This window comes from Rhincodon typus, chromosome 12, assembly GCF_021869965.1.
Source record: "Rhincodon typus isolate 14 chromosome 12, sRhiTyp1.1, whole genome shotgun sequence".
NCBI classification, from domain to species: domain Eukaryota; kingdom Metazoa; phylum Chordata; class Chondrichthyes; order Orectolobiformes; family Rhincodontidae; genus Rhincodon; species Rhincodon typus.
This window is the reverse complement of record NC_063343.1, coordinates 58186074-58209307: the sequence shown is the minus strand read 5'-3', so window position 1 is coordinate 58209307 and position 23234 is coordinate 58186074. Positions and strand designations below refer to the sequence as shown.

At 41.4% G+C, this 23234-nt stretch overlaps 1 protein-coding gene across 1 annotated transcript in view; it reads right to left on the bottom strand.

The window, feature by feature from the left end:
- Positions 1–23234, bottom strand: part of fat2 (FAT atypical cadherin 2) — a 101217-nt gene that overhangs the window by 43170 nt on the left and 34813 nt on the right. Inside the window, exons 5-8 of the mRNA XM_020511574.2 lie at positions 19170–19380; positions 14709–14848; positions 8953–9228; positions 993–1203 (exon numbers count right to left, since the gene is read on the bottom strand). Coding sequence (XP_020367163.2) covers positions 993–1203; positions 8953–9228; positions 14709–14848; positions 19170–19380 — 838 coding nt within the window. The remainder of the gene's footprint in view (positions 1–992; positions 1204–8952; positions 9229–14708; positions 14849–19169; positions 19381–23234) is intronic.

The window sequence follows — 23234 nt, the reverse complement described above, 5'->3', positions numbered from 1 at the left end:
ACAGGCAGATTATTACCTGAATGGTGAGAGATTGGGAAAGGGGGAGGTGCAATATTAGCTGAGTGCCCTTATTCACCATATGCTGAACGTAAGCATGCAGATGCAGCTGGAAGTGAAGAAGGCACATTGACCATCACAGCGAGAGGATTTGAGGCCAAAACACTGAAGCCTTCAAGAAAGATGTAGATATAGTTCTGAGGACTAAAAGCATCAAGGACACGGGGAGAAAGTGGGAACAGGGTACAGAGTTGGATGAGCAGCCATGATCATATTGAATGGCAGAGCAGGCTCAAAGGGCTGAATGGCCTACTCCTGCTCTTTTAATCTGTGTTTCTTAATGTTTCATGTAGCCATTGACAATTGTTATAAAAACCCAACTGCCCTTTAGAGAGGGAAATCTGCTATCCTGACCTGGTCTGGTTTACATATGACTCCAGCAATATGATCTGACTCTTAAATGTTCTCTGAAATGGCCTCATAAGCCAGTCAGTTCAAGCACAATTAAGGATGGGTGCCTACATCCCAAGAAGGGATTTAAAAAGGCGCCTGAGTTTCACACATCAAATGCTCTGCACACAGCACTGTGATAACAACCTGCTTCTGTGAGGTTGATTAAATATTGACTGGGACACAAGGGAAAATTCCCCTGCTCTTCTTTGAAATTCTTTGCATCCAACTGAAAGGACAGACAGGCACCTCAGTTTAACACCTCAGAGTTTAATGGACCTGCGGGTCTGAAGAACTTGACATGAATCTGTGTTTCTCTCTCCACAGAAGTTGCTGAATTTTTCCAGCACTTTCTGTTTACATCTCCAACACTTCCAGTATTTTAATTCTGTTTTGCTCTTCGTGGTTGTACTGCCTGAATGAATGTGTAGATCAAATGGATTTTCTCACCTTTTTTCACATCACAACATATCAACTTTGAACAGATGTACACAATCAGCATTTTTATGATCCATACAATATTCTATATTTAATGTTCTTGTTACCTGCTTGAATGGAATACATGACTTCTGCATTAATTCCTATGTCCTTGTCTAAAGCAGTAACTTGTAGAACGTCAGTTCCAATTGGTGCAGTTTCTGTTATGTTGCCACTGTAAATAGGACTGGTAAATCTAGGTGGATGGTCATTTGAATCCTCCACATTAATAACGGCTCGGACAAAATTCCGTTTAACAGGAACTTCCTGATCCCGCACCTGCCAGAAAAATAAAATCAGTTCATAGCTCCATCAGAATTCTGTATACAAAAAAGCATTCATTTCATTTTCATTTCCAATACAAAAGGAGAATCACAAGAAAACAAGGCAAAGGAAACAGATTAACATGTCCTTCTGCTGAAAAACAGGTTTAAGGAAGAATTCTGGCTACCTGGAGGTCATTGGTGTTAAGGGTGGTAGAGGCAGGAGCCATCACAACATTTTATTTGGATTTAGGTGCACTCTTGAAATGCCATCATACAAAGGCTACAGGTCAAATGCTGAAAAATGGGACTAGTTAGCTGTTTGATGACTCACACAGGCACGATGAGCCAAAGGGCTTCTTTACAGGCAGTAAAATTCATTGAATCATAGAATCATAAATTTTTACCGTACAGAAACAGGCTCTTTGGCTCATTGTGTCATACTGGCTCCTGGAAAAACTAGCCAGCTGGATCCATTCTCCTGTCCAATCTCCATAGTCCTTTAAATTAATCACTTTCAAATATAGACGCAGCTCTCTTTTGAGACCTCCTATGGAATCTGACCTCCTATGGAATCTGCCTCCCGACTCTCCCAGGTAGTGCATTCCAAATGTTAACAACTCGAAGTAAAGATGTTTCTCCTCATCTCACTCTGAGCTCTCTTGCTAACAATCTTGAAATTGTGACTCCGAGTTATTCATGTACTAACTAGTGGAAGCAGAATATCTTTCTTTATTGTGTCAACATTGTTCAAAATTTTGAACATCTCTATAAGGTCACCTCTTAATCTTCGCTGCTCTAAGGAAAATAAGACCAATTCCTGTAATCTATTCTTGTATCTAAAATCCTTCATTCTTTGTATCATTTCAGCTAGTCTCCTTTGAAATTTTTCTAGAGCTTTAACATTCTTCCCTAAATAAGGTATCCTGTACTGTATACAATACTCCAAATGTGACCTGACCAATGATTTACTGAGGTGTACCATCACTTCCTTGCTTTTACACTCTATGCCTCTACTTACAAACCCAAGGATCCCATAAGCCTTTTTAACAATGATTTCAATTTGCCTGGCCACCTTCAGAGAATTACACATTTGAATGCCGAGATCTCTCTGCTCCTGTACTGCCCCCAAAGTTGTACCATAGAGCTTATTTTGTCTCTCCATGTTTCTTCCACCAAAATACATCACCTCATATTTCTCTGCATTCAAATTCATCTGCCAGGCATCTTCCATTTGGCTAATTTGTCAATGTCTCTCTTAAGTTGGTCAGGTCATCCTCTCAATTCACTATTCTCCCCAGCTTCATATCATCTGCAAACTTAGACATTCTATCCTCAACACCCATCTCTAAATCATTTATATAAATCAAGAAAAGCAAGGATCCCAACACCAAACAAGGGTCCCAATACTTATTTATAATGTTGAGACTGCAGTATTCCATCTCCTGGTTGGCAGCATCGTAGTTTGTGAAGGCTGGAGAGATAGCAGGTAGACGCACCTGAAAGATTTACTGACACATTGCTGGGGAGCCTTTCCAGAACTGAGCTGGAAATCAGATCAGTGGCCAGCCAACTGACATAGTTCAGGGATAGTAGGAACTGCAGATGCTGGAGAATCTGAGATAACAAGGTGTAGAGCTGGATGAACACAGCAGGCCAAGCAGCATCAGAGGAGCAGAATTGGTTAGGTCCCAGGAAATGACAATGACAACACAGCTCTGTTGACATTGCACAGTTCTTCTTACAGACATATGGGGACTAGTGACAAAATTGGGAGAGCAGTCTCACAGATGAGCAACAACTTAACTTAATCTTATTCATAATCAAGACAATACCATCACTGTCCTGGCTATGTCCTGTCACACCAGCAGGACAAAACAATCAGAGGTGATGGCACAGTGATACACAGTTGGGAGGGTGTTGCCCTGGGAACTCTCAAAATTGACTGCGCACCCAATAATATCTCAGGATCAGGTCAAATTTGGGGAAGGAAACGTTCTGCTGAGAGGGGTAGCCACTTTAACTTCCCCTCATTTTATGATTTGAGGCTTCTTAGCTTTGAAACCCACAGCTACCACCATCTTAAAGGACAAGGGCATCAGACACATGTGAACACCATTACCTGCAGGTTCTCCTCCAAACCACTGAACAATCTGACATGGAAATATACCGCCATCCCTGCAGTGTCACTGGGCCAGAATCCTTGAAAATCACTCCACAGCACTGTGGGACTACTGACAACAAATGGATTGCAACAGGCATCGCATGTTAGGTCAATTTTTCTTGTCCATCCCTAATTGCCTATGAGATATGGTGGTGAGCTACATTCTAGAACTGCTGCAGTCCATTTGGTGTAGGCATATCCACAGTGTAGCTATGAAGACACTTACAGGAGTCTGACTCAGGGACAAGTGAAAAAATAACAATATAGTTCCAAGTCAGGACCAATGTTCCCTCTAACTTTTCCACCTCTTGCACGGACCTCCGAGGACATGCATGGCAGCAGCTTCCAGAAATGGAAGTGATGCAGCAACATGATGATGGGCGTGCACCAGGTTCCCAGTGGCTGTGTTTATCAGGGTGTGGGCTGCAGGGGAACATGCACAAGATGATGTCGCCGTTGCATTTCTCTTCTTGTCCTTTTTAGTGGTAGAGGTCAGGCGTTTGGAAGGTGCTGTTGGAGAACCCTCAGTAAGTCGATGTATTGCCTTTTTCAGATGGCACATACTGCTGCCAATGCCAATCATAAAATCGTGGTATGATCAAAATAGAGCAATTGAAACATTCCAAATAGATCGACACCAGATCTGCACAGCTATATAATAATTATCACCTACACTGCTAAATCAGCAGCAATAATATGGTTACACTGTAAAGTAACTGAAGGGTTGATCTTGCAGATATTTTGTGTTTGCTGTTTTTGATTCCCACCAGTTAAAATAATTCTGGTTGTAGGCAATGGGTGATATTCATACTGGCAGGCTTCCAGCAGACGTTTTGTGTCAACATCATAAAGTTGGCAGCATTTCATTTTTAGAAGAATGTGATTTGCAAATCAGACTCAATCATTGACATATCTTCAAGTGATTGATTACACTGTCTGAAAGATCAGAATATTTAATAGTTAGATGCAGTGTTCCCTCTAATTTATTTTCCAACTGCCTGGGTCTCTGAGGTCTGTGCATCGCAGCGACCTCTGGAACTGGAAGACAATGGTACAATTGGCACGCACAGAACCTTAGAGTGGCTGTGTGCGCATGCAGCCATGCAGCTTGGAGGGAATGTTGGTCAGATGTTATTTTCCAATTTGCTACATACAAAAGGATGCAGAGAATAATGAGGAGCTATGGCACATTGCTGCTGTTTATGTGGAACTGGGTTGAATCAAAGCTGGAAGCGCGGAATGCTGATCTCTACATAAACAAAATACTGCAGTTTCTGGAAACCTTAAATATGCAGCATGTTTGGCAGCATTTGTGGAGAGAAGATTGAATGTTTCAGTTTGATGACATTTCATAGCTGTTTCTCTTCACAGTTGCAGCCCAATCTGCAATGTGTTCTAGGTCTCTGTTAAGACATTGTGAGCTGGGACCGCATGGAGGCTGTGTTTCACACCAAGGACAAGAGTCTGTGGTGAGCTTCTAAACCCCGGTGACAAGACCAAGTGGGGGTCCCACACCTGCACTTGCTGACCAGAAGTCTGGCGCAGTGATTTTCCTGGTGCCGGCTTTTTAATTGATGGCTTAAGGACAACAGGAAAACCTGGCCTACCGGTTAGTAGTTCTGAAGCCTTAACTGCCCCATCAGGAGCGGTGGCCGCTGCTAGAAAGATAGGAGACTAGAGGGTCACTTGAAACTGGAGGCAAAGTTAAATATATTAATCAAAGATGGAAGATAGTAGGCCCTCAGATTAAAAGATAAATCCCTCCAGATGCCTGGCCTTTCCTGCCTGTGGCCCACAATTTGGGGCATATGGCTGCAATGGCATGCTCAGCTTGCCACAGGGACAGGTTATTATTCAAGTGACTTTGACTCATGGCAGGGACTGTTCTGCCAGCAAAAGACCAACGAGCCAGTAACATCACCTAACTGGACCCTGAACTATGTCAAAGATAACAAGGTGTAGAGTTGGATGAACACAGCAGGCCAAGCAGCATCAGAGGAGCAGGAAGGCTGACGTGGCCTGAAACGTCAAACTGAAACATTCACTCTTCTCTCCACAAATGCTGCCAAACATGCTGCATATTTAAGGTTTCCAGAAACTGCAGTATTTTGTTTATGTAGAGATCAGCATTCCGCGCTTCCAGCTTTGATTCAACCCAATTCCACATAAACAGCAGCAATGTGCCATAGCTCCTCATTATTCTCTGCATCCTTTTGTATGTAGCAAATTGGAAAATAACATCTGACCAACATTCCCTCCAAGCTGCATGGCTGCATGCGCACACAGCCACTCTAAGGTTCTGTGCGTGCCAATTGTACCATTGTCTTCCAGTTCCAGAGGTCGCTGCGATGCACAGACCTCAGAGACCCAGGCAGTTGGAAAATAAATTAGAGGGAACACTGCATCTAACTATTAAATATTCTGATCTTTCAGACAGTGTAATCAATCACTTGAAGATATGTCAATGATTGAGTCTGATTTGCAAATCACATTCTTCTAAAAATGAAATGCTGCCAACTTTATGATGTTGACACAAAACGTCTGCTGGAAGCCTGCCAGTATGAATATCACCCATTGCCTACAACCAGAATTATTTTAACTGGTGGGAATCAAAAACAGCAAACACAAAATATCTGCAAGATCAACCCTTCAGTTACTTTACAGTGTAACCATATTATTGCTGCTGATTTAGCAGTGTAGGTGATAATTATTATATAGCTGTGCAGATCTGGTGTCGATCTATTTGGAATGTTTCAATTGCTCTATTTTGATCATACCACGATTTTATGATTGGCATTGGCAGCAGTATGTGCCATCTGAAAAAGGCAATACATCGACTTACTGAGGGTTCTCCAACAGCACCTTCCAAACGCCTGACCTCTACCACTAAAAAGGACAAGAAGAGAAATGCAACGGCGACATCATCTTGTGCATGTTCCCCTGCAGCCCACACCCTGATAAACACAGCCACTGGGAACCTGGTGCACGCCCATCATCATGTTGCTGCATCACTTCCGTTTCTGGAAGCTGCTGCCATGCATGTCCTCGGAGGTCCGTGCAAGAGGTGGAAAAGTTAGAGGGAACATTGGTCCTGACTTGGAACTATATTGTTATTTTTTCACTTGTCCCTGAGTCAGACTCCTGTAAGTGTCTTCATAGCTACACTGTGGACATGCCTACACCAAATGGACTGCAGCAGTTCTAGAATGTAGCTCACCACCATATCTCATAGGCAATTAGGGATGGACAAGAAAAATTGACCTAACATGCGATGCCTGTTGCAATCCATTTGTTGTTAGTAGTCCCACAGTGCTGTGGAGTGATTTTCAAGGATTCTGGCCCAGTGACACTGCAGGGATGGCGGTATATTTCCATGTCAGATTGTTCAGTGGTTTGGAGCAGAACTTGCAGGTAATGGTGTTCACATGTGTCTGATGCCCTTGTCCTTTAAGATGGTGGTAGCTGTGGGTTTCAAAGCTAAGGAGCCTCAAATCATAAAATGAGGGGAAGTTAAAGTGGCTACCCCCCTCAGCAGAACGTTTCCTTCCCCAAGTTTGACCTGATCCTATGAGACATTATTGGGTATGCAGTCAATTTTGAGAGTTCCCAGGGCAACGCCCTCCCAACTGTGTATCACTGTGCCATCACCTCTGATGGTTTTGTCCTGCTGGTGTGACAGGACATAGCCAGGACAGTGATGGTATTGTCTTGATTATGAATTAGACTAAGTCAAGTTGTTGCTCATCTGTGAGACTGCTCTCCCAATTTTGTCACTAGTCCCCATATGTCTGTAAGAAGGAATGTGCAATGTCAACAGAGCTGTGCTTGTCATTGTCATTTCCTGGGACCTAACCAATTCTGGGTGGTCTATATGGTTTCATTCCTTTTCTCAATTCTAGCGGTTGTTACAACTGAATGGTTTGCTAGGCCATTTCAAAGGGCAGTTCAGAGTCAATCACATCGCTGTGCATCTGGAGTCACATGTTGGTCAGACCAGGTACGGATGCAGTGTCCTTACCTAAAGGACATCAGTGAATCAGATGGGTTTTTTTAACAATTGACAATGGTTTATGGTCATCATTAGCTATTTTATCCCAGATTTTTATTGTATTCAAAGTCCACCATCTGCCATGGTGGGAATTGTACCCAGACACCCAGGACATTATGCCTGGGTCACTGGATTCAGAAGCCATTGTTTCCCTAGTGATTATTTACAATGTTGTAAATCCAGCAATAAATAACATGAATTACTTGTGGGATTCATTTGGATATTGTTTTTTGATTAAAACTCTTTGCAAGTGGTATTTATTCTCTGCTAACTTTATGTAACTAACGATTCGACTTGCAACTCCATCTTGAACATTGCTTCTATTTTTCCTGGCCGCCTAGGCCTTCTGTAAGAGATTGTAGCAAATGCTTTTGGGAGCTCAAAATATATAACTTTCACTTGCCTGTTGTGTTGCAATTGAAAAAAAGGGAGGAGATGCCCATTTTAAAACAAAACCCTAGTTCTGCCAAAATCAAATGATTTGAGGCAGGAATGGAAATATCTGATCTGATTTTAGCAGATTTTGCACTCACATGTTGTAACAACTGTCTCAGAGGAAATATCACACCATCACTCACCTGCATTCAAGCCTAAATCTTAGTTTATAAGGTTAGTCAAATATGCCAGCACATCGCATCATTGCACCCACTGTGCTCAATGTGATAATCTGTCATCTTGAACGCTGAGCACAGTGTATCCAGAAGGTTATACAACCAGGATGCTTGGCAAAGAAAATTATAGAAATATTCCTTGCATGACCTTGGAAATCAAGGCAAAGTCATCACTACTGTGGAAATTAGTGCAGTTTATCATTTTGCTCATTGACAGCAACCATATGGTGGATGGCATGGGTTTGGCAAAATTCAAGCTTTTCCCATATGTTTCCAGCAATAAATGAAATTAATTCCCAGCTTCCAGAACATCTGACTTATCATAATAATGCCCCTCTTAGGGTCAAATAAATTTAACTTGAAATAACTCCACAGTCTCTCAATCATAGTCAAAGAGATAAAATGGCTTCAGTACAACAGTCCAGAGCAGTTTAAGTATGATGCGCCAATGTTCAAAGCCTGCTCCATCTAATTTACTAGAATACTCTCTGATACTGCCTCAGTTGGCTAATTAGTCTTCTCGACAGTGAGTTTGGGCAGTGTCAATCGAATTTCCTGATGAAATAGATAGTAGGAATAAACTGGAATTAAGTGCCAATGCCATTTAATGAGATTACAACTGGCTGGCTATGGAAAACAAAAAAATACCCTAAGTGTATAGGATTAAGTCAAGGCACATCCTTAGGAGATGGTACAGTGAAGGAACTTCATTCATGTTTAACCATGCTTACTTGCCACTGGAGTTCTTGATGCTGAGAGACAGCCACAAATTTCCTTGGATCTTCTCCATCTCCATAACTTTGGTGTTCCAGCCGTCAGGAAAGGCCCAAGGAAATTGCCAACAGTGGTGAAGTCCACTCAAAAGAAGTACCAGCTGGATATGAAAACTTTCTACAGAAGCCTTTAAAACATTGAATTGAATATGGTGTGCTGTTTACCTACCATAATAGTGAGTGTGTGCAGATGCATCGATTCATAATCCAACTCATTGGTAATCATTAGCATGCCGCTGGTAGGGTCCAGATGAAACAGCTGTAGACTGTTAACATCAACACTGCTTTGGATGGTGTATATCAGTTTGCTTCTCCCATCTGTGTCTCGGGCAGTGATCTGCAGGATCTCTGTTGAGCGAGGAGTGTCTTCAGGAATCCATATCTCATACTTATTCTCTAAAAACTGCGGCCGGTGTTCATTCATGTCAATCACTCTGATGTACGCCTAATAAATAAAAGCAAAACTGATGAGAAAAAGCAGCATCAAAGCTTACGAAGTGTATACTATGACAAGAGAAGTAGCGGGCAGGATTGTCCTCTAGAATTGAAATAATTCCAAGAAATAAATTCGAAAGGAGAATGGGGAATCATTCAGGAAGCTATTCTCTCCTTCCTTTCCCCTCACTCTACTCACCTAGTCTGAGATTTACTGCCATTAGTGATAGGAGATGCAAAGGCAGACACAGTCACATCAAGACAGATTACAGGATAACCATCATAATTTAGAAGTGCTCAAAGGAAATAGTGTGAACAGGTGGGCCATAGGGACTAAAGGCTTTCTACTGGGCAACACTAAGATTTAACTGTTGCTATGATACACTGGGGCCTGCTTAGTGCAGTTGACTAATATGTCGCTTAGATTGTGAACAGCCTGGGTTTGGTTCACATTCTGTCTAAAGTAGTATTGGGGACCTGCCTCTGCGCACTGTTCCTAACAGTGGAAAACAATACCACTGGGAAAAAGAACAGCCAAGGAAATGGCCCTGGATGAAGCATCAGTAGATAATGAGCCTGCATTTGGCAGCATTTATTTGCTGCCATTTATCAGCAGGAAATCTGGGTGCTCAGATACCTGCCTTACAAGGTTGCAGTGGCAGCAATAGGAGGTATTTAAAATTCAACAGAATGTCTAAGCCAGTGTATTTCATTATATGTATAAAGGAGTTAATTTTATGCATCGCCTATTCAGATACGTTGGTCTACTTCCTTTTACACATTGATGGGACATGTCAATCTGGTGGATTCCCAGTGCATAGTCAAGTAGGTGAGATTCCACCTGCCCCTTTGCTCTGTTGCTGTTGTCACCTCTGGGAAAATAAATCAGGAATTGAGACAGTGATGACAATGTGGAACTCACTTCCACAGGGAATGTTTGTGGCAAGTACTATATTTGTATTTAACAGGAAGCTAGATAAACATATTAGAGAGATAGAATTAATACGTTTTGCTGATAGAGTTATATGAGCAAGGATGGAAGAGTTTTAAAGGGAAGATAAAAATCAGCATGGACTGTATGGATCGAATGGCTTGTCTCAGTGCTACAGATTCTGTGTAGCGCTATGTAGAACTGTTGTGTATTTTTACATCCTGTTCTGAAACAGGGATTCATGCTGATATACAGTTTCCATAACTGAAAAGGAATATTATACCCTTTTGCACACCAAAATAGAGCCACTTGTCATGGTGTACATTAGCTTGTCCTGATCTGGGACAGACAGTCCTGCAGACCCATCCCTGGGTCTGCTTTATATTTTTTTTCTTAGTCGTGCATACATTTTCCCACAGCACCTGTGTTGTGTGTGTGCGCAAGTGCAGTGACTCAGTAAAGACACCATTGTGCAAACAATTTTTTATTCGATATGTCCACCACCAGGAAAACACCCATGTGTCCACTGAACCAGTAACAAGCTTGATCAGGGCAATGCTTACATGAAAAAGGTGAAGGGGGAAGGGTAGGCATTAAATCAAAATAGAATTGGACGGGGAAATAAAGCACTCCAACACCCCCTCCCCCCCCCCCCCCCCTCCTATCCCCAAACACACCGAGAGCATTGATGGACCCCCGGGCTCTGACATAACCATGGAAGAGGGGCAGGCAGTCCACAGAAATCAGCCCCTCCATAAACTGCAGCCTGGACCTGTTTATTGTCAGCCTGGCCAGGCCCAGGAGCAGGCCCATGAGGAGATCCTCCACATTGCATGGAGTCTGCTTTATAAAGGGCTGATGCAATGCGTTCTATCCCAGCAGGCCATTGCCTGTTGCCAAGGGAACTTACATTCAACGAGCTCCACGAAGCTACTAATTAAAGTTTTCCCATGCACCTTGTAGGGTTTATCACCACAATCCATCAAGTGCTAAAAGCAACATATTGCTGAAGTTTTATTATCCCTGTTATAACATGGACACTGAGAATCAGTGGGCAGGAAGATGGCCATCATTGTCTAAACTACCTTCCGCTGTTTGTGGACAAATGTGTAATTTCCAGCAGAGACTGCTACATTGTAAATGTTTGGAGGAATCTCAATCTGAATCCCCCGCTAACAATCAGGGTATAGGTATAACCCCCAAACCCTCACTGTCACCACTTCTCAGACAGAAAGAGCACAGAGCAAGGATTATAATAGAATCCCCCTAGAGTCTGAAAAGCCCAGGATTACACAGTACATCTACTCATTGGGGGTTGTCCATTACCCAGTTTTTAAAATACATGATTTTTTTTGATGAGATCCATTAAGACCATGAGGAATAAGATCCTCAGTGAATCAATGGATGACTGTACTGCCTAATGAGGAACTGAGTCATCCAGATTTGCCAAAGCCAAAACCACACTCAAGTCAGAATAGAATATATCAGTAGCTATCACTGACCAATTAGAGCATTACAATCTATATTTTTATATGAAATAAGACATAAGGCATAGGAGCAGAAATCAGGCCATTCTGCCCATCGAGTCTACTCCGCCATTCAATCATGGCTAATAAGTTTCTCAACCCCATTCTCCCGCTTTCTCCCCGTAACCCTTGATCCCCTTGATAATCAAAAACCTATCTATCTCAGTCTTAAATATATTCAATAACCTGGCCTCCACGGCATTCTGTGGCAGTGAATTCCATAGATTCACCACTCTCTGGCTGAAGAAATTTCCCCTTATCTCCGTTCTAAAACATCTTCCCTTTACTCTAAGGCTGTGCCCTCAGGTCCTAGTCTCTCCTACCAATGGAAACATCTTCCTAACATCCACTCTGTCTAGGCCATTCACTATTCTGTAAGTTTCAATTAGATCCCCACCCTCATCCTTCTAAACTCCGTTGAGTAAAGACCCAAAGTCCTCAAACGTTCCTCATATGTTAAGCTTTTCATTCCTGGGATCATTCTCGTAAACCTCCTCTGAACTCGCTCAAGGGCCAGTAAATCTTTCCCGAGATATGGGGCCCAAAACTGCGCACAATACTCCAAATGTAGCCTGAACAGAGATCTACAGAGCTTCAAAAGTACATCCCTGCTTTTATTCACGTCCTCTCAAAATAAATGGCAAAAATTACATTTGCCTTCCTCACTACTGACTCAACCTGCAAGTTTACCTTGACAGAATCCTGGACTAGAACTCCCAAGTCTCTTGGCACTTCAGACTTCTGAATTTTCTCTCCATCTAGAAAATAGTCCATGCTTTTATTCTTCTTACCAAAGTGCATGACCTCACACTTTCCCACGTTGTACTCCATCTGCCACTTCTTTGCCCACTCTCCTAACCTGTCCAAATCCTTCTGCAGCCTCCCCACCTCCTCAATACTACCTGTCCCTCTACCTATCTTTGTATCATCTGCAAACTTAGCCAGAATGCCCACAGTTCCTTCATCTAGATAATTAATGTATAAAGTAAAAAGTTGTGGTCCCAGCCTTTTGTTGGAACACCACTAGTCACCGGCTGCCATCCTGAGAAAGACCCTTTTAACCCCACTCTCTGCTTTCTGCCAGACAGCCAATCTTCTATCCATGCTAGTACCTTGTCTCTAACACCATGGGCCCTTATCTAGCTCAGCAGCCTCCTGTGTGGTACCTTATCAAAGGCCTTCTGGAAGTCCATGTAGATAACATCCGTTGGCTCTCCTTGGTCTAACCTGCTCGTTACTTCCTCAAAGAATTTTAACAGATTTGTCATGCATGACGTTCCCTTGATGAAGCCATGTTGACTTTGCCCTATTTTACCATGTGCTTCCAAATATTCAGAAATCTCATCCTTCACAATGGACTCTAAAATCCTACCCATGACCGAAGTTAGGCTAATCGGCCTGTAATTTTCAGTCTTTTGCCTTACTCCCTTTTTAAACTGGGGAGTCATGTTAGCAATTTTCCAATCCTCTGGAAACCTCCCTGACTGTAGCGATTCCTGAAAGATCACCACTAATGCATCCTCTATCTCTTCGGCTATCTCCTTAAAAACTCTGGGGTGTAGTCCATCTGGTGTTAGTGATTTATCCACCTTCAGGCCAATCAGTTTTTCTAGCACCTTCTCCTTGGTGATGGCCACTATATTCAGCTCTACCCCTGACTCTATTGAATTCTTGGAATATTACTCGTGTCTTCCACTGTGATGACTGACGCAAAGTAATCATTCAGTTCCTCCGCCATTTCCCTGTTCCCCACTACTATCTCTCTACCGTCATTTTCCAGCAGTCCAATGTCCACTTTTGCCTCTCTTTTGCCCTTTATATGTCTAAAGAAACTCTTACAGTCCTCCTTTATATTTCTGGCCCGCTTACCCTCATATTTAATCTTCTCCCTCCTTATTTTTTTTTGTTGCCCTCTATTGGTTTTTGTGAGCTTCCCAATCCTCTGGTTTCCCACTGCCCTCTGGCACATTATGTGCTTTCTCTTTTGCTTTTATGTTATCCCTGACTTGCCTAGTCAGCCATGGTTGCCTCATCGTCCCTGTGCAGCACTGTAAAGCGAGAGAGGGGCAACTTGTGGGTAATTTTCTAGTGTGATCTTCACAAAACAGTAACACTCTACACTGGCACACATAAGAATGTTCAGTTCCACTAGCACACTCCAGTAGAGTTAAAATTGACTTTTAATCACTGTCCTTTTTTTTCAAAGGGAAAAGCACAAAAAATGTCCACAGTTTGGAACATAATCCATAGAGGGAGGCTTGCTGTTGAGCAAGGTTTCACCTACTCCTCATTAACTTTGTAATCACAAGAGATCACATGCAGTCTGTTTTAATTTGCCTCTTCCCCACTTTTAAGGGCTATTGTTTGAAGCTTCCTTTGCATCTATAGGTATGACATCTTGTGAGTCTGTCTCTCCAGTCACTTAATTTACATCCTTAGGTATTAATGGCTACATCAGCCCTCTTTTAAACACGTATTTTGAAATTACAAGTTAGACATTTCCAAAGTACTGTGCGTTCTGAGCCACAGTCATGATGATGGTTAGTAAATTAATTTTATCTGTTTACCTACATAATAAAGAGTAATGTATAATGCTGACTTACTCTTAAACAAAAGATATTACACTTTAAGGTGTAACACTAAGAGTAACAACACCGACCACTTATTGCTGGTTTTCTGATCTTGTGCATCTTGTCCCTTCCTCAAATGCAATGGTCATTCATCAGCAGTTTCCAATCTACTGCAACCTCCCTCAGCAGTCAGCTATTAATTCACTTTTGTTAAACTGCATCTCCACTGTCAGTGACTGAGTAGAGACAGGTCAAGTTAAGTATAACACCAAATGAGTGGAGGAGTATTGTAATTGCATTCTAGATTCCAATAAATCAGGACTGCGATGATCTTCAACAGAGAGTCATGGAATACCTCCAGCAGGCTCCAGCCTGTGTTACTGGTACACAAACTGGTACAATAGGACAGTTTCAAAATAAACAGTGCACAATGCACATATTGATATCTATTCAACGCTTATACCTGTGTTGTGGCAGCATTTGTTCCATTTGTCATTTGTACTGTTAAATTGTAATTTGATGTTTGACTGGCATTTAATGGCTTGGCAATGGTGATGGTACCACTGTTCTTCTCTATTTCAAACTCCTCATTGTCATTCCCACCTGATAAGAGAATAAGAAGACATGAATATGTGAGCCTCAAAAATATTTGTTCCAGATTCGATGTCAGTCAAGGAAACCTCTCTCAAAAATATTTTTATACTTAATATGAAATATCAAGTCAGCCTTTTCAGAACATAAGTACAGAGCAAACAATGATCAAGTTGCTGACAAGGCATGTGCTTTCCAAACTTACACTTACAAATGAGTTTTAGTTTAAATGCAGTATGCAATTGAAATGACAGTAACTCATCCTTTCTATAATACTGCCCACAAATTAGCCACTTCTTTGATCTTAGCAGTGTCACAGAAATGACTGGTATATACACTACAAAAACACAGCCAGTAACATGGAGTTAAACACATTTGTGAAAGTGTTATTTTCATTTGGGACATACAGGATTGTCAAAAACTATAACACTTTTTCAGAAAGCAGCAGGGAAAACACAGTTTTCCCAGTTACATGATTAGCTAATGACATAATAAAATGACATGTAAATGGAAACTCTGAGCAACAGTGGATTTATTACATTAAAGGCCAAGTGAAGGAACGTAGTGTGATGAGCAGATGGATTACTCGGTAGGAATAGAGGTCCTGCCAGATCCCCAGATGGTAACAACATGAATTGAATGACTTTGCGAGGAAGTAATGAAATACTCTAGGCCCACAGCAAATGCTCTTCTATCTACTGCACATGGATTGTCATTTCTGTGAACTGAACAGATACATCACTGCTCACTTTACATCTTGCACACAATTTGTGCCTCTGTTTCCTGATTGTGTGAAGCATCTTCACCCACACAGAGACACAACCATTCAATACTGTGCAGACAGAGAGTCTGGTGCCTCTGCTGACTGATTTGGTAAGTGTGTTGCTAAGTTGGAACAGGATCATACAGACCAGGAAGGCTTTTGGTGCACTCTGCAGTTCATGCAGAGATGCTTCAACTGGCCTCAGCATGCTGGATTAGAAAACAACAAAAGTCAGCCTGGGCTCCTGCTCTTCATTGCTATCCTGTAACCTCTGCTGGAAGGCTTGCATTAGTGATTATTCACTGCAGACAAGATCAGGCTTGGCTTTGATACTCTTTTTCTCTTACAATGTTTACACTCTTAGCCAATGCCTGCTTCTGTAAGTTCCCATATGGAGAATGACAGCTTCACAGCTCCACTAATCAGTGAATTTGAATCATAGGGGACATCCGGCCCCTCCTGTTCTTTCCCCATAGCTCTGCATATTACACTTTAGGAAGTGAATATCCAAATGCCTTTTGAAAGCTACGAGTAAATCTGCTTTTACCACTCTTTCAGGCAGGACCATCCAAATTGATATCATTTTCTGCTTTAAAAACCTCTGCAGGTGTAGGGGGATTTTTTGTCAATTATCTTAAATTGCCTGAAGAAATGACAGGCAAAAAGTGGAGAGATAATTGAGGGAATCACTACAATGGTCATAGTTATTTGGACACACTGGCAGCAGAAAGCTGAAATTTGGAACTGACTCAGTACAAGTACAAGGGATTGAACCTGTATCATTGGTGCCATTCGTATCACACTCTAGCCACCCAATCAACTGAGCTAACTGATCCCCACCCCATAATATGCACAAGATTATGTCACTTGTGTCCTTATACCTTCATCATATAAACAGGGCTGATGTTTAACAATATTAGCAAGAAGTTTGAAATTAATTGCTGTCAAAACTGCATGGAGGAGAGCATCATGATTATCTGAACTCAGGGGGACTCCTCACTGGCTGTTTCCAGAATTTGATTTTATTAATTTGGGGATGCGGGCTTTGCTGACTGCGTCAGCATTTATTGTTTAAATCCATAGTCACACTTTAGAGGATGTGGTGAGCTGCCTACTTGAACCACTGCAGTTCATTTGGTGTAGGTACATCTACAATGCTATAAGGGAGGGAGTTCAGGATTTTGACCCAGTGACAGTTAAGGAATGATGACATATTTTAAACCAGGATAAAATACTTGAATGGGAATTTGCAGCTGGTGGTGTTCCCAATTATCTACTACTATTGTCCTTCTAGATGTTATTGGTCATAGATTTGGAAAGTCTCTTGAGTCTTGGTGAATTTCAAGATCTTTAGATGGTACACACTGCTGTTACTGAGCATTGGTCGTGAAGACAGTCTTCAAAGGATATTTTAATTCTCAAGTCTTCTGTTTTAACATGAGAACATTGTTTCCATTGAAGGGATTTCATTACTCCACCAAAACTTCAATAAGGCAACAGATCAGCTTTCCTTGCATCTGTGTGAATGCTCCAATCTGGTCAAGTGATCAGCTGCAATTGTGCCTCGAAATGCAATTTTTGTTGGCTTTATATTAAACATCCTTCACATGTATATTGATGACCTAACTCAGAAACTGAGGAATAAGGGTAGGCTGTAAAGCCTCTCAAGACTTTTCTGCCATTTATTCAGATCCTGATCTGTGTCTTAAACTCCATCTTCCCACCTTGGTTTGCTACCTCTTAATACATGTGCTTAACGAAAATATGTTGCCTATGAATTTTCAACTAACCCTGAAGTAACAGATTTTGTGGGAAGAACGTGTCATATTTTCATTTTGTCTGTAGAAGTATCAACCATGGCCAATATATTTTTACTAAGATCTGGCGCCCTTGACTGAATGCAGTACTTGCACTCGTCTAATCAGTGTTCATAATCTGGCATTACCTGGACAACATATTCACGAATAGCACGCTATGAAAAAAACATGTTCTCAGAAAAAAAACAAATCTCAGGACAACTGCAGCTAAACTATATCTAATTCAGAAAAGAAACAAACTTGACTGAAGAATTTCACAACAACCTTAACCAAACAATCCGAATGGTTGCTTAAACATAACCAGAAAGTTTCAATCCATTGTAACGTGTAAGATGTTTATCTGCAGATGCTCCGTCTGTGAAAGAAGTTTGCTCATGTTCCTACTTTCAATAATGTACCACATGGTAGGCTTTTAACAAAAGGTTAGGGCATGAGGAATCAGGAAAAATAGCTAAATGGCTAGCAAATTCATTTTATATAGAAGTCAGAGAGTAAACTTTAATCATAGTCATTCTGACTGGAGGAATGTGGTGTTCTACAAAGATTAGTGCTGGGACTTTTGTAATCCATAATTTATACAAAGATCTGGATTTAGCAATGTGTAATTCAGTGTGAATATTTACACGTAGCATTAAAACAGGACAGCATAGTTAAAGATGAGGGAAATGCAACATAATACGTGACAGTAGAAAAGTTATATTCTGTATAATTTTGTGTTACTTGGAAAGATGCAAATAACACTTATACAGGTTATTTCCTTGAAAGAAACTAATGGTCTTTTTCAACAATAGATATAAGAACTGTCACATTTACACAAGCTTCTGAAGGACACTGCTGTACAAAGTTTAACACCATTTGTGCTATCTGGTTATGATCCTACTGATCCTGGCAACCTTGTACAAGCCAGTTTGCATGTGTGGCCTTCAACAATGATGTCTGCAGATTAGTTAGTTTATGGGAACGTCAAAGCCAAACAAAATGTTGTCCTCCACTAATATTAAGCTAAACATTTCTAGCAGGAACTCATGGCTTATTCTTCCACTCTTACATTCAGGACACTGAGGCTAATTTCAGCAGCCGTATCATCAACTTGGATGACATCTTCCGGGATCCTTCTTACAGTCCATCATTATTTTTAAATTGTCTGCAATGTCACTCCTTGGAATCATTCCAAAGTTGCACTGAATCTAGGGATAATTGAGGGGTATAGGTAGAAACTTCCCGCTCAGGCTAAGGTATGCTATAGCTCTGTGAGTATTTGGTCTTAAAAGGTCTCTACGAATCCAAGAACTGTCCACCTCGAGTCAGACAGGAAATGGTAGAACTTCTTACTGGACCTATTATAGTCCTAATCACGTCCCTACTTGAAGAGTGCTGCAGAAAATGCAAATTCTTTCTATTCGAAGTACCTCTATGTTATATAATTTAATCATAGCTTCTAGGATGAAATTATATAATTAGTACATTTACTGTCAAATTACAGGTACATTTAACCTCACATCCAAGACAGCTAAGGCACATTCACACATTGATCTGGCTGAGCCTTAAACAAAGTCCTGTGAAGGGAGATAGTCCTCTTCCTTGTAGCTGGCAAACTGTTGTTACTTAAACAAACTGGTTATCCTTTTGCAGGATGTTATAGAACGATGAGCAGCTTTAACTAGAAACAGTTTCAATACAAAATGTATGAGGCAAAAAATAATCCTAAATCATAAAAAATGCTTCTTCTTTGGAGAGTACATCATTGTCTTACCGATAATATCAAACCACAATTGGCTCTTAGTGAGTTCTGTACTGGTCACCCCAACCATATGATTCACTGGGTCCGTCTCCATGACAGCAAAGTTAAAGTGAGGCTCATCAAAAGCCAGAGGTTCCGTGGATGGTGGGGGCTTTTGAATCCATTCAATATGTAGACGGACAGTTGCTGATTTCTGTGGACTCCCATTGTCTGAAGCGCAGATCTGAAAGGACAGATTACAGAGTTTACTTGTTTGGATTTCAAAAGTAATTCTAGGCCCATGGTGCCATACAATGAATTTCAACAATGAAATGTATTGCACAGACTCATAGTCTCACACTGTGATCACTGGGTCTAGCTGTCCTTGTCTTATTCCTGCTATGTATCTACTTTACAGTCACAGTACAACATTATACAGCACCTTTTTCTTGAACACCATGGTAACTTGCAGCCACGTGGACCAGTACACTCTCATCAGGCACTGGAATAATGTTTTGTCATTAGGTATCCTTACAATACAAGTAAACATTATGTGAAAATTTCTCAAAACTGTGGTTCCTTCAATTGGAATCCTGTAAATATGATCCTAGGCCTATTGATAGTGAGAATTTAAAATGGGATTTGGGGCACATCCGACAGGAGACAACAGAATTCTCCACTGTCACAAGTAAATTATAATACTATATTTTTATAAAGGAGGCTAGTTTTGCTTTAAATAATAGACATAGCACATAAAAATGGCTGCCAGGGCCATTTGGTTCAGTCACAACTCACTACCAGCCAAAGGCATACATGCTAAAATGACATCCCAACATCAACTACAAAGGGAACCATTTAAGATTCTCTGACACTACAATGGGTCCATGAAAGTGTGAAAATTTAAAACTTCTGGGACAAGCAAGAGAATGGGAGAATTCTTCACAGGGAATTCCAACATAACTGAATTTACTCTGTGGGACAATCATTCATCGAACATAGCAGCCAACTTAAGTTTGATCTGTACAAAACTCTGCGAGATAGCATTTTCAAACAGATTCACTAAAAGTAACTACAGAGTCTGCATGACAGAATGACATCTCTTTCTAAAGAGAAACCTTTTCAGAAATCAACCACAGTTCTTTCAAAAGTATCCAGGCAGGTGTAAGGGCACTCCTTTGGCTGTTTTCCACCCACTGGGACTTCAATCAAAGCTAAGATTCTTGGAAGATTACTACCAATCCACCCAGTTTCTCTGCAGTTACATCCTTTAAAATCCTAAGATGCAATCAACAAGGTCCAGGGGAATTATCAATATTTAGCTCTAATTGTTTCCCACATGATCTTTCTCCAGTGATAGTTATTGCATTTATTTCCAAACCTTTTTCCCTTGACTATTTATTACCTCTGGAAGTACCTTCTGCCTTGAAGACTGATGCAAGGTATTTATTCAACTTCTAAGCCATTTCCTGGCTCTCCATTATTATTTCCCCCCATTTCATCCTCTAAGGGGTCTATGCTCTCTAAGGGCATAAGGGGTTGTCTTTTGTTGGCTTTTAAAACTTTCCCATCCTTTGGTTTACCACAAATCTTTGGCAGATCCTATATTTTTTCTTTCAATTTGATAGTAGCCTTAACTTCCTTGGTTAACTACCATTGGTTTATTCTCTTCATCACTGGGCCATACCTTTGTTATGAGCCACAACCTATTTTCTTAAATGCCGCTCAATGTTTCATAAACGTCTCTTCTGCTAAGCCCCTTTCCCAGCTCACTCTAGCCAACTCTGCCCTCAATTGCAAGTAATTATCCTTATTAATGTTTTGCACAGTTTTTTCCTGACCCAAGGTTCTCACTTTCAAACTGAATGATTCTTCCATGTTATGATCACTGTTTCCGAGAGGATCTTTTACTCTGAGATCGTTTATTGATCCTGTCTCATGCCAGAAGCCAGTGTTCAGCAAATTTATTTCATTCCACGCGATGTTAAGAAATGACTGAAACCACAGGATACTGCAAATTTCAGGCTGTAGACCCTGATAGCATTCCAACAATAGTATTGAAGACTTCAGAAATTTCAAATTGCCATGTGCAGTGTAACAGCAATGGTGTCTATCCAAGAATGTTGAAAATGTTCCCGGAATGTTCCGTACACAAAAAAGCAGGAAAAATCCACACTGGCCAATTACCACCACATCAGCCTACTCTTGATCATCCATTAATAGACAGAAGATTTCATCCACAGTACCATCAAGTAGCACTTGCTTAGCAATAACCTGTCCATCAATACTCAGTTTAGGTTCCACTATGGCCACACTTCTGCTGACATCATTACAGCTTTGATTCAAACACAGACAAAAGAGCTGAACTCAGAGGTGGGGGAGAGTGTGAGAGTGACAGCCCTTGAAATCAATGGTTATACTTCTCTAAGTATGGTACCAAGGAGACTTGGAAAAACAAGAGTCAATGATAATCAGGGAAACCTCTCCACTGACTAGAGTCATAGCTAACACAAACAAAGTTGTTGGACATCAGTCATCTCAAGTCCAGGATGTCTCTGCAGGAGTTCTCCAGGACGTTGTCCTAGGCCCAGCCATCTTCAGCTACTTCATCAATGACCTTCCCTCCATCATAAGATCAGAAGTGGGGATGTTCGCTGATCTTGAAGCAGACCATGTGCAAATACCGCAACTCCTGTGCAACATCCAGTTTAGGCTTATAAGTAGCAAGTGACATTCAGACCATACAAATACCAGGCAATGTGTATCTCCAACAAGAGGTAATCTAAACAATGCCTCTTGACATTCAATAGAATTACCACCGCTGAGTTCCCCACTATCAACATTTTGGAGGTTGCCATTGACCAAGAAATGAACTGTACTAGTTATGTAAATACCGTGTCTGGTAGATCAGCTTAGAAGAAGAATCTTGTGGTGTGTAACTCATCTCCTCATTCCAAAAGCTTGTACAATATCTATGAGGCACAAGTCAAGTGTGTGGTGGAATACACCCATTTGGCTGGATGGATGCAGCTTTAATAACAGTCAAGAAGATTGATACCATCCAGGACAAAGCAGCCCGCTTGACTGGCACCACATTCACAAACATTCACTCCTCAATTGATGCTCAGCAGTAACAATGTGAATCATCTACAAGAAATTCATTGGGTCTCTACAGCACTTCCCAAACCCAGAACTACTACCATCTAGAAAGACAAGGGTAAAAGATACATGGAAACACCACCAAATGCAAATTCCTCTCTAAGGCATTTTCCATCCTTACCAAGAAATGTATTACTGTTTAGTCATTGTTGCTGGGTCAAATGGGTGGCACAGTGGCTCAGTGGTTAGCACTGCTGCCTCACAGTGCCAGGGTCCTAGGTTTCAATTCCAGCCTTGGGTGTCTGCCTGTGTGGAGTTTGCACATTTTCCCGGTATCTGTGTAGGGTTTCCGTCAGATGCTCTGATTTCCTCCCACAGTCCAAACATGTTAGATAAGTTGGCCGTGCTAGAAGGGTCTAGGCCCGAAACGTCAGCCTTCCTGCTCCTATGATGCTGCTTGGCCTGCTGTGTTCATCCAGCTCTGCACCTTGTTGTCAAGGAAACATGGCTGCAAGGGGATCAGGACTGGGAGCTAAATATCCAAGGGTATACATCCTATCAAAAAGATAGGCAGGTGGACGGAAGGGGTGGGGTTGCCTTATTAGTTAGAAATGAAATTAAATCAATAGCAAGAAATGAAACAGGATCAGATGAAGTAGAATCTGTGTGGGTAGAGTTGAGAAATCTCAAAGGTAAAAAAAAAACCATAATGGGAGTTATGTACAGGCCTTCAAACAGTAGTCAGGAGATGCAGCACAAGATACACCAGGAGATAGAAGAGGTGCGGAAGAAAGGCAACATTGCAGTGATCATGGGGGATTTCAATATGCAGGTGGACTGGGAAAATCTGATTGGTAGTGGATAGCAAGAAAAGGAATTTGTGGAATGTCTACGAGACAGCTTTTTGGAGCAGCTTGTGGTGGAGCCCACTAGGGAACAAGCAATACTGGATTTAGTGTTGTGCAATGAGGCAGACTTAATAAGGAAGCTTAATGTGAAGGA